We start from the raw sequence: 13,005 nt of genomic DNA, 5'->3' as shown, positions 1-13,005 counted from the left end.
TAACTAAAGTAAGTTACTCTGAGTCCTCCTGACTGTCCACATTGGGACATTCCCAAACTGGACCCTCCCCACACCCACACTCACTCCGTCATGGAGTGTGACTCCATTTGTAGTCACCTTCACAGCTGAATTGAAGGATTTTAAAGCCCTGTCAAGACATGGACAGAGGTAGCTTCTGACTTTAGTGCTCTCACACAAAAAGTTATGAATGATAATTTTCAGTAGGATCTCATGTGCCATTTTATACCAAGTAGAGCATCTTTAACCATGCACCTGCCTAAATGCATACGCATAAAAAAAATACAGAGTAGCTGCTCAGGCTTCGAGCATTTTGGGCTGATTCATCTCCCACTTGTTCCACCTGACAAGTCTAAGGGTGAACTTGTCAAAGTTTTATTGGTATCAGTGTTCTACCAATAAGAGACAAATTGCCAAAAAGATTTGAAGATAGTGACCGTAGAGAGAAACGAAATTAGGGTGAGAGTTTGCTAACAAAGCTGAGACAGAGGTCCTTCTGTCCTACCTGTGCATTCGTGCTGCAGACCCTTGCCGTAGTATCCCTTCTCACAGATGCAGTCGTACTGTCCGGTGTGCGTGCCGCACTTACAGCTGGCCATCACATCGCAACAATCCATGCCTGCTTCACACAGAGAGGAGCAGCGCGACAGATCTTCCTGGATGTAACTGCCTGTCGGGAGGTCTGAGGGTTGGAGACAAATACAAGGGCAGGTTGAAATAGGATCAGATTTCAACACGTGGCAATCAGATAATTTAATTTAAGTGTGCAGTTGTTACAAGGAGGGGTCCCTGGCACAACTTAATTAATCGCAAGATGCATGAATGAGGGATAGCAGTCTGAAAGGGTAAAGGGTCCATTGAAGCTGAATGCTACTGTATGTCACTGGCTATAGGCTGAATTAAACGCAGACTATCCACAGACATTCTCTGCTCAAGAAATAAGAGAACAAAGTGAACAGACACCTTAACCACAGAAATGCAGACATAAAATCAACAGTGCCTGCAAGTCACATATGTAAAACTGACTGAAAGCAAACGTTCTTGTTCCAAGTATAAAACTGCTCCAAAACACAGTAGTCACTAACAAAAGCACATAAATCAGAGCTGAGACATTTTGCAAAAGAAATGGATTTGGGACTGTCAGGAGTTGGGCTCTGGGTTTCCGTTGGAAAAGAACCGGTGCGGGTCATTGTGTCCAAGAAGAGTTCAATATCCTGGAGAAATTCTGATCAAATTTCATGTGTTTATGGAGCTTAAAAACAATTGACAGGACTTTTACGTCAAGTAAAGAAACCAGAAACCTATTGACTGTGCGCTCCAGATCATCCTGGAGATGTAACCACTTCAAAGATTGGTGAGTACTTGCTATATTTCTGTGGTTGCTACCTTTTTACATTTCTTTACACAGAAAAGACGTGTTTTATATCGTGATATTTACTGGAAATGACATACAATAAAGCCAACAGCAATTAGGTCATTACAAGCGATGGTCATTTACCAGAAACTTTCAGCTCCCTGGTGATCTCCCTCCAGCCAGCTGCCACCTTATTTGGGTTTTTAAAGTGAAATGAGGAGGTGTCAGATAACTCCTCATTTCAAATTCACAAATCCGCTGTTCCTGCTGCACAGTGCTTGCAAGCAGTTAGGACATTCCAATAGAAAACAATGCAGTCAAACTAATTTCGTTGCTGACACTCGCTCATGTCGCAAACTGTTTTCAGTGAACATTATGCCCACAGAGATTTAAATATGTATTAATATTTAATTAAACATTAATATGACTTTAAAAGATTGTACCAACCAAAAACCAGTAATTACAGGATAACGTGTGTCCTGGCTCGGCCACCAGGAAACTTAAAATTCATTTCTATGAGTCAACATGCTCCTGTTATTTTCCTCTTAAAGGGAGAGCAGAGAGGGCCACAGAAAAAGAGAAGAGACATCTCTGGTGGATTTGATCCTTGGCCAGAGAGAGCAGCTCAACATGTGGCTCCATGTTTGAAAACCTGAGTCAGCAGAGGCGTTGGGCAGACTTCAAGACAGGAGGACCGGAGGCTGAGCTGATAGCAAGATGCGTGCTGGCTTTCATTCTCACGGCCCTATCCTCGTCTCACTGAACCGTACGACCGCATCTTCTGTCTGGGATTTCAGAAGCTGTCTGTGAGACGACACATATACAGTCTGCGAGTGTATGTGCAGGATTTATAGCTTTCTACACACTCAAAGCTGTACTCAACTGTGCTATTTTATGGTGATATTTTAAGTTTTAAAGCCATGACTGAGTCCGTCTTTGCGCCAAATTGTGGGAAGTCCCCCTCAAAGTGTGGGAAAAGGGCCTCGCTCTGTCCAATCTGCATGGAAGTGTAGTGTAATGGCTGTTGGCAGTACATAACAGAGGAGACCATGTGAAATTCACGTTGTCAGATTCCATCTGAAATATTATCTGCTTCCTTTTAAGTAAACATTCAATTCTAACAGGGTCAAATCCTTCACTTCAAAAATATTGCTAAAGGTCAAATGGTGACGATGGGAGCACTGAGGCTTCAAACAGAAAAAGAGTAGTCATGGTAGCTTCCATTTACCAAAACACGGGATTTGATGTAACTCTCTTTTGTTCAGCTAAAATAGGTCAAGTGGGAAAGGGGTGATATCTAATATGTCTTTACAGATGTGAGGTGACATCACAGATGTTTCTTTACATTATCATCACCTCCGGAAAGGATTTGATTCTGTCTTTCAAAGATGTTGCTACATCAGAAAGAAATATTACCATTACAACAAATCAGCAATCCTCATCCGTCCTTCATACCTTCATGCAGTGCACGCCGAGCCAGGGCCTCAAACTCTGCAAAGTTGTGCACCAGGTAGCAGTGCTGGTCCTTGGGGTGCGAGGCCATGTCGTGGAGCTCCCTGATGTTACCCTGCCAGATGCCCAAAGTGAAGATCTCGACACTACGTTCCCTCAGAGCTGCCGCCACTGGACGAGGGTCGCCGCCATTAGAGTAGCCGTCGGTGATCAGGAAAATGACCTTGGTGGCATTAGCACGGGAGTGACGGAGGATTTGCTGTTGGAGAAGAAAACAAAGTCGTTAAGTTAGAGAGTGACTGACTGAATTTTCAAGTTTCCAATTCAAATCTTTTGATAATCAGATTTATACTAATTTTGCCTCATGTTGGTTCAACTTTAAGAGGAACTTAGATGCTGCACTTTCAAAGAACCAGAAATATTAAAGGGACAGTTAGGATTTTTTAAAATGGGGTTACATACAATGATTATGGATAAGTACCTCATACAACCCCTTGCCTGCCTCTCCAAACAAGGGGGGTTGCAGACCGCAATCTACTGTAACCCCCCTTGTTTGGAGAGGCAGGCAAGGAATACTGAAACAGAAGCTAAACAATGTACTGCTGTGGAGGGGGGCAGCAGCAAAACATATTTTAGTCACCTAAAAAAGAGGCCTACCTTAAAACATCTTTTCTAGTTTAACTGTAGGCTATGTTTAGAATATTTTCACTGCTTTGCCTTGCCATCAACCGACCTTTCTGATAGGGACTGAAGCCATTATCTGTGCTCTCTTCAAAGCCACCACACTCCTTTAACAAAAACAGTGGTTTTAACTTGCAGAACACATAAGCTGCTGGTCGAGCACTGCCCTAATCAGGTGGTATGTCTGTATTATCGTGTGACTTCAGTGTTTTCAAGTGTTAATACAGATTCACCAAAGTCAAACCATAACAAAAATTAAGGCTGGGTTAAAAAGCGCTGCAAAGCACCCTGATTTCTCTGCACCAGTGTTAACTATGGTTATTCACAGAGCAAGCTCAAAATCTGCAGCAATAGTTTCAGCTTCTAGTCTATTTTTTCTGTGAGCTGGAGGTGAATCTGGCATGAAAACACACTGATACTTTATTTTCAAATGATGTCAAGGCTATATTTAATATGATATGTATGATCGGGTTATGATAAATGGTGAAATAGGCAACCAGTGCATCCACATGCTTGTCTGTTATGTCAAAAAAGAGCGCAAGAGAGAGGAGCATACACATAAACACAAGCAGACAGAAAAACAGCTTGACATGTAATTAGAAAAGAGCGGAGGAGTGGAATTGCTTGCAGACCAGTGCGTAGAAATTTGCTTCCGATGTGAATGGTCAAGCGACTTCTGGCAGGCGGCTGTGTGACAAGTGACAGATTGGGGCACCACTGTGTCCAGTGTGAAGCTGGCGTAAGTGATCAAGGTAGCGGTAGTCCTGCAGCTCCCGCGTTCTGTGAGGTAAAATTACTGTTTTTGTCACAGGAGAACTGTGGTATTGAAGAGAGCATAGATGGATATATAACAGCTTCATTTCCCAGTTGCAGAGGGCTTTCTCACTGATTCGCTTCTGTAGCAGTACTGCTTCTTTTCCAAAATTGGGGGCGTGCCGACCACCAGCTACTGTAGGTAACACACTGACTATGTACGAGTACCTCATTCAACCCCAGTTCAAAAAAATCCAAACTATCCATTTGAGCTGACCAGCAAGACAAATTTGTGTCCTAGTTAGTGGAGTCATGCTGTTACTGTTTTGCAAAGGCTGACCATTCAAACGCACACATCCCATTACTCCTGCCTGCCAGCACGCTACCAACACAGCTCCAGCTTTAGTGACATGACTAAACTGAATAACGAAGAACGTCACACACAACCACTAAAAACAGCCCTCAATTCTAGGGTTCCTCAAAACCCTACATCAGCAGGACAGGCAACGAGGGCACGCTGGGGAGGAGGGACAGAGGAGAAGGAGAAAGCTCTACAATTGTAATTATTTCTCCTACAGACTACGCAGCTGCTTGCCAGTGGTCTGAAACCACCAGAGAACACTGGGCAGCGCAGACCGGGCTGCTGTGTCCGCCCCAGACACCGGCTACAGCTCCCAAACTAACTTTAGCCACCGTTTACAATCCACCACATACAATTAGACAGGACATTAAAGTCAGAAACATATCTTTATTTTCTCTAGAGTAAAGAGAAAAAAACCCAACAGGACCATCTGCTAGCTTTGCTGTGGAAGCCAAGCTGACAATGTCGAGGTTTGTTGTACGGGTGTTTTAAATGAGGTTAAGAGGATATGTGGATAAAACATGGCGAACAATGGTTGAAAAGAAGTTGGAGGACTAAAGTAGAGAGAAAATAAAAGAAACTGAAGAAGCAGAGGGAGCCCAGATGAAGTCAGCAGGACAGATATCCACTTACTTACTGAAAGTTCATGGGTATATCATAAAGAATTAGAGAAGGAGGGAGACAAAGTAAGTGTGTTAGGAGGAGGTGGATGTGTTGTCGGTATTCCAAGTCCAAACAGGACGTAATAGCTAAACTGTAAAATAGGAGAGGTGAGGGAAGAGCAGACACGCAAGGGTGTGACCAGGGAGGGAGACAGAGCAGGAGAGAAAGCTCTGGTCTTTATTGTCTAATTGGCTAAACTTCAAGCGTCTCTGGCAGGAGCGGCGTAATTACAGAGCCCATGAAGCGAGGGAGTAAAAGGAGGATGGAGGAAGAATAGAGGAGAGGGAGAGCCTGGTTTCTCTGATCCTCAAAGTTCCAGGCTGCCTGCTGCTCCGGTTCCCAGCCCGGGAAAGGCTCGCATCGGCCGCTCCCAGCTGTCAATGCATCCCATGAGGCTGCCGCATTAAGGAGAGCCGAGCCCTCCCTGGTACTCCGTGGCTTCTGCCAGCTGTCAGCACTTTTGTGTCTGTGTTAACACGTACGGTCTTTTCATGCCTGGACAGAATTAACAGTGAACAAATCGATGTGTGCACACTTGCTCATGTGCCTCGCTGTCTCCTCTTTATGTGCTCATATTGTACGTGTGAGTGTTACAGCGTGTTTTTAGGTCTTTTATTAGGCGTCTGCTCAAAGTGCTTTGGGGCCACGGTGGTTTCTGCCTTAGCCGTGAGTCAGTGGCTGGTGTTAGCGACTGCGGAGATGCCACCAAACGGAGCATACGCATGCATACCCACTAATAACAGCCTCCCAATTCGCCTCTGCATACTTTAGGTCAGAGTATTAACATAAAGGCAACCACAGGAGCCAGTGTGTGGGAAGGGGCTGTGCTTCAGAGTAGCTCTCTGCATGCACCTTATTGTTCAAGGCACACAGTACACAGAGCAGTAAATAATGATGCAAATGCAGCTTTCAACAAATAAAAATATTAACATAGGCTGTGAACAGTGACAGCAGGAAGGCTGAACACATTGTTTGTGCACAAAATGCATAGCAAAAGTGAAGAAAGGATGCTCCTGATTGACTGATTGTAGAATCATTACGATTATTATCTACGTTCCAGCTGTTTCCGCTCATGAAAACATATTTATCTGATCATTACATCACAAGAATAAAACTTGTGTGAGAACAGAGTTAAAGATTAAAACATGGAATTTAAGCTTCAAAGGTCAACAGACATGTCTGAGACGAAGCCAACATGCTGTAAAAATAATGGCAACTGCACGTCACTCATTATCTTGCATTAATTCTTTAAATGTTAATCTCCCCTACATTACGTTAAACGCTGCATAAACTGTGGGTGAGAGCATTCTGATTGTAGTCTTAACTATGTCATGGCTAAAAATAACTAACACCAGCAGTAATATAATAACCAAAAACTCTTTAACTCAACTTGAAAAATACACATTACACTAGTCAGGTCTGATGTTAAGACTCTAGATTATGGGGTCAAATGCAGTGAGCAGAAGTTAATGAAGTGCCTCTTTTTATTTAAGCTACTTGTCTCATTCTGTAGATCTGCGCACACCTTGAACAGCTGTACTGTATGTCAGCTTGAGGCCTCACTGTGCTGCACATCCCATGCATTTCTTCAATTACGCACTTGGCAGACGCTTCAATGCCGGCGTACATCCAGAGAGGAGATAATAAGCCGGCAGCAATGGGACAGTTTAAGTGTGTCTGGTTAGGAGCCGTTGATATCTGTCAAAGCAGCGGTGATAGCGCAGGGACCAACAGGCCTGGAGGGATTAGTGGTAAGAGCGGCAAATCTATCTCCGCTCCAAAACGCCTCGAACTTTGGCAAGACACATGAGAGAGAGAAAGAAAGAGAGAGAGACAAGTGTTCATAAAGCTAGTGACTTTTTTTTTTAATACAGGAGAGTCACATTATGAGTAAACTACACACACAGGAATATAGACCCAACAGGCTCTTTGTTACAGTGCCGTTAGGGTTTATATATCTTATCAGAATCAACTATTAAATCTATTATGGAATTAAAATCCTAGCAGGGCTTAATCTACAGTATTTAAATTAGGAATATCAACAGTTAACCGTTAATTAGTCCATCGCCAACGGAATTTATGACCAATTACGCATGTTGGTCTATACGTTAATTTCTCTACCCTTCAGTTTACTGTATTGCACATCACCTGGTGTGAGCTAATGTAAGCTAACAGTGCTACTCGTGGCAATAACTGCCATCCTAACCCTCTCTAAATGAAAAGTACTTTGAAATGCTGTAATGAAACTCACTGATTCAATGGAGTGCAGGACTAAAAATGTATTTGTCATTTTTTGTTTTTTAGAAATTAACTCGTTAGTTACAAGTTAATGGGCTATCAAAAGTAAAATTATCTGTAACTGATATCCCTAGTTTATATTTACAATTTACAAAAGGCATTGTTATATTAATGAGGCAATATGATCTTATTCCCATTTGTCTCCCACTCATCTAAAATGGCAGCTTGGTAAGTGGCCCTTCGCTTCAAACTATAACGCTCAAGGTACCATTCTAGCAGTCAGTTTTGGATGCTCAGGGAAGGCTTGTCAATTTACACTCATTACACGCAATGGGTCACAATAAATTCACAGGAAATGTAGGTTTCATCACCAAAACTACATAAGGTTTAGTCAAGAAAACTACTTGGTTGGGTTGAGAAAACAGATCATGGCTTGGCTTAAAATAACTACATTTTATAAACGTAACTTAGCATACCTAAGTGTTAACAAGTGAGTCATGTGACGTATGAGAGATATGTTACGGGACACATATGCCACAAGACTTTAACTGAGTCAAGTAATTAAAAAACACTTAAGTTTTCACATAGGACACAAACAGCAGTCTCTTGGATAAAAGTTCTGGGTACTACACTAACAGTCTTGCTCTTAATACTACGTCATTGCTGCGGGTGGGTTTACACTGAAGATAGTTGAAAGCTTGGTACATCTCATACTGATGCTAAAGAGTGCCTTGTGCTTCGGAATCAGGTGCCAATGATGACTGACTAAGCTGCCATATTTGATGCCCAGAGAATGAAGACGGGCTAAATCAGGAGAATGGAAAAAATCAAAGATTGACAGTCAAAGTACAAATCCTCAACTTCTGTCAGATAAATTACATATTTGATAAATAGATGTACTACCAAAATGTGTTGTCCATTGCTCTTCGGGAATAATAAAGGGGAGAAGCACTAAAGAAAAGTGCAACATTCAGAGGTCAACAAAGCTAATTATTTTCGGAGCTTAGATTCAAAAACAAACTGAACTGGCTATCAAAGTCCAGCCATATGTGCGATACCCTTCTAATACTCATTTTCAAATCCACAGATCAAACATTGATATAAATAAACCATATAAATAAAACCATCAGTCCACTGATGAAAAGCTGGATCCTGATTCTGACGGACTCTTCGTCTCCAAACAGATGCTTGTATGATTAGAACTTCAAAAGCAGGCACCTCGTTGCATTTGGCAGAAGAGACTAGGAAACCTTTCCACACCTTGAGGGGCTAACGATGGTGCCAAGGTACCCCAGCTGTTAATCAAAGGCTTATATATGCATGGCAGCTATGCTGAATGCTAAATGAGGACCCCCCATCTCCACTGCACTGCTGGCCTCCCATCAGCCCCTCCTGTGACTTTGATCAGAGCTCGAACCCACCTGGCTCCGAGCAAAACTGGTTAATTATTTGTTTCTTTCTCCATTTGCAACAGAGGGTACCCCATTGAATAAAGCAGTAAAAAGACATACAAAGTCTTTATTAGGATGTGAGTCAAATGTTTAAATGTTTTCTCCATTGTTAAGTTCATTATCTAAACACATGGGAGAACTGTGCACTTGCAATACGTTATTTTGCACATGATCTCTTTTTGCAGTTAGACAGAAGCAGGAGAGCCTTTTATTTCTATATGTGGTCAAGTATGTAAAATGTTGTGTATCCCTGGCTCTGCAGTTATACTCTTACATGGTTTTTCACTTCCTTGAGATCCACCTTCCAAAAAAAAAAAAACTTTATTTGCAGGCATTCCTCAGCGGATTAAAAAAAAAAAGCAACCCAACTGCATCCGTTCGGAGAGCTGTCTCCCCGTCGGTCGGAAGTGAGAGCGCTTGTTTTGACAGGCTATCTGCGCTTGGCTTGGGTGGTAAGAATAACAACAACAACTCTGCAAGGGCCCAAAAGAGCAACATGCACACATGTACACACAATTTTAGATGCTAGACTCAACTTTTATTGAGCAATATCTCGGAGACACATACTCTGGATATTTGAGATAAACTAGGTCACTTGCAAGCATCATTTGTTTTACTGGTCGAATCAGTGATATGCCATGATCTTTTGTCCCATAAACATCTTGTTTTTGTTCCTTGTGTACTGCATGCTTGACAGGAATAGTGCATTTTTCATCGTCTAGTAAGATGCTTGACTCAAAATAGTGTTGGGCACGGCAGTTCTTTAGATGTTACTGAATCACTACAATCAGTTCACTAAAAAGATTCGTTCAAAAGATTCGTTCACCGAATCGTTCAATGCTTGGCGGGAGGAGCCTGCGACTCCAACTCACTGAACTAATACACGGCTGAACGATTCATGTTTCAGTTCTGGGAGTGGAGACGGCCGGAAGCGCTGTGTTGCTTTGACAAACACGTTTGTAAAAATAAACTCGTTTGTAAATCATGATGTTTCAAGTGTCCTGTCCTATATATAGTAGGCTATTGTAAATGAACAGTTTAGAATGAGGGCTTTTTAACTGGTCTACTTGGCAAATTGGGCTGAGGGCTCACGTGCACTGCACTCACTATGCAGTACATTCAGTCGCACTGTGACTGAACGAACGTGTCGTGCTACAATACCAGTACTTTCAGTGAGTGATCCATTCACTGAACGTACTGCAGATCACTGAGTCACTTAAGTTAACTTGTAATGAGAGTCTCAGCCATGCGTTTTCTCAAACTGCGGGTTTTATACACTACTTGTTACATGCTGTGTTATACTGTATGTGAGTTGTTGCTTGCTGTGGCAATTTAGCAAAGTTAGAAAAAAAAGTTATTTCTCTCCGGGATCAATAAAGTGCCTATTACACCTATTATCTGGAAACTAAATCTGTTAAAACAACGGGGAAGTGTGTGTATATGTTTATGTGGCTTGAATCCTGGCTACATTAGCCATTAGCTTGGTCCCCATGAAAGTGTATCCCTGAGAGGAAATGATTAGAATCACTCAGGGAGAGTGTCGCTCAGCGAGTGATTCGTCAGGCGGGTAGGTGTTCCCTCCCTCCCTGCAGCCTGGCTGTCTCCGCCTCGCGAGTGATTCATCATTCACACAGACTGAATCGGCAGTTCCAGTCCCGGCCTGTACGCTCGCTGCTGAGAGCTCAACTGAACTGAGAAAGGAACGAATCATTTCAGGAAGTGATGCAGTTCAGTACGTTCACTTAAAAGATTCGTTCTTTTGAACGATACGTTCGCGACCGACACAACACTAACCCAAAAACTCTTCATTGCTATGTGGGGGTGGACTTTAAAGGTCAAGTGTGTAAGATTTAGGGGGATTTTGTAGCATCTCGCTGTGAGGACTGCAGACTGCAACCAGCTAAAACTTCTCCCAGTTAGAATTTGCACAGTTTTTATTGTTCAGGAGGTTTTCACTGGGAGCCGAATTATCCGCAGGGGTCTCCAAAACTGATGACAACACTTAATAAAGCAGTTTTACTTAAATTGGTGTTTCTCCTACCCTGTTCAGCACATCAAAGTAGGGCCACTAGCCCTGCATCTGCTAATGTGTGCTCACCTATTTTCTTTGATAACTTAAGACCCAGACATTCAGGAGGTTTTTACTGGGAGCCAAATTATCCAGAGGTCTTTTCCTCTCCAAAACAAACAGATTAGAGCTTAGATTGGGCCCATAAAATCCAGCCCGACCCCACCCGAGCCCGTGTGTGTTCTTTAGTGTTGAGTAGGGCTGCCACAATTAGTCGACTAATCGATGACTAATCGTTTATTAAAATAATCGGTGACTATTTTAGTAGTTGACTAATCGGTTTGAGTCATTTTTCATAGAAAAGTACTATAAAAGTACCCCAAAATACTCTTACTGCAGCTTCTTACCTTCAGATATTGGCAGCTTTACACACTCTCCTGTGACAGTGAGCTAAAACCCTTTGGCGTGACTATGAAACAAGACATTAGATGACGTAATTTTGGGGTTTGGGCGAGACAGACCGACATTTTTCAACATTTTAACACATTTTTCGATGAAATGATTAGTCGACTAATCGAAGAAATAATTGACAGATTAGTCGACGATGAAAATAATCGTTAGTGGCAGCCTTAGTGTCGAGGTCCCCGTCTTTTTGCTATCATACGTATACCAGCATCGTGCTGCACTTGGTACACACGATGAAGCCGACACACACATTGTCACCGTCGACAACTCACATGTGCGCGGCCAGTGACACAGTCAAGTAGTTGGTTCCATAGCCTAGGTCTAAAGCAGCTTAACATTAAATAAAATCAGTGTTTTCTCGACGCTCTTGTTGTGTAGGGATTGCTAAATACAGTGGCCGATGCAAAAGCGCAGCTGGATCTATGTAGAGCTAGTGTTTTGGTTTGTCCATTCTAGGCTGCTGTAGCAGCATAGCAATATCTGTGGACCAAGACCCACTCTTTATGTAGATATAAACGGCTTAAATCCTTAAAAATGTTCTGACTTGAAAGCACATGCAAGGCACGTGTATTTTCTTGAACTGGTTGTATTTCTGAATATTTGCCTTCCAGGTTTGATTTCATTTGTTCCACACTTCATGCCACATCATCTCTGTTTCACTAACTTTATTTCACAAAACTTTCCTTGCTCTTGTTTTGCTCCATGGGTAGCCACGAGACTGACATACTAAGTGTAAGGAGACTGGTTTCCACAGGGGCCACCCAGGATGCTGAGGGCCATGTAGGTGGCTTTGCATGTGTCAGCTTATGTACTGCAAATCATGTTTACTTTAAAGTAAACATTTCCTAAAGTAAAGTTCTTAAATACAGTTTTTACACTAAATTTCTACCACCCAGCCTGTCAGTTATTGTAATGACAGTGTGATAAATCAACTTGTAGAGACTTTAAATTTGCCTCAGATACAGCCGACAGTCCATCCCATACACGTCAGGTCATCTTTTCACATCCTTTCTCTTTTTTTTTTCTTTACCTGCTTACACAAGTTTCCTAAGTGAGTGTGCATTCAACACCCTCACTCTAGGCTTGACTGCCAAAAAGAATTTCCCTCAAAGGTATTGTTGAAAAATCAAACCTGTGGTTCTTTGTGCTAAGAAGATGTTTTTATGCTTACAACTGCATTTTAAGAAGCTTTCATAACTTGCCGGTATAATAAAGTTGAAGATTTGTTCCCCATGATAATGAATTATCTTAAACTCTAAGGTATGTTTTGGGAGACCGTCTGCAGTTAAGTATGAACAAGTTAATGTTAAAGGACAAAAACATGCAAAGCTGCAAAAACAAAGTGTTCCTGCTGGAAATGTTCTGCCATTAGTAACAGTACTTACCGAATGTAACTTCAGTTGTATGAGTACGAAAACAGAGAGGAAGAGGGAGTGAAAACCTGAGCATGGCGAGAGCATGACCAGGTTATCATACTTTATAAACTTTATAAACTTATAAAGTTTATAAGCACAATTGTCACTGACGATAGAGACATTTCATACACAAGACGTATGTAACA

The 13,005-nt window shown here is 42.2% G+C and overlaps 1 protein-coding gene across 5 annotated transcripts in view; it reads right to left on the bottom strand.

Annotated features, from left to right (window-relative positions):
* The window catches only part of svep1 (sushi, von Willebrand factor type A, EGF and pentraxin domain containing 1), a 146,472-nt gene that overhangs the window by 98,970 nt on the left and 34,497 nt on the right, over positions 1-13,005 (bottom strand). For all 5 annotated transcript variants that reach the window (XR_007448653.1, XR_007448651.1, XR_007448652.1 and 2 more), the window contains 2 exons: positions 2,828-3,083; positions 524-700 (listed from right to left, as the gene is read on the bottom strand). Coding sequence is in view for 1 of the 5 variants with exons in the window: in XM_049568935.1 (XP_049424892.1) it covers positions 524-700; positions 2,828-3,083 (433 nt within the window). In the remaining 4 variants the exon portion in view is untranslated. The remainder of the gene's footprint in view (positions 1-523; positions 701-2,827; positions 3,084-13,005) is intronic.

This window comes from Epinephelus fuscoguttatus, linkage group LG23 (assembly GCF_011397635.1).
Source record: "Epinephelus fuscoguttatus linkage group LG23, E.fuscoguttatus.final_Chr_v1".
NCBI classification, from domain to species: domain Eukaryota; kingdom Metazoa; phylum Chordata; class Actinopteri; order Perciformes; family Serranidae; genus Epinephelus; species Epinephelus fuscoguttatus.
The sequence above is the reverse complement of the archived record's forward strand: the minus strand, read 5'-3'. Positions and strand labels throughout refer to the sequence as shown.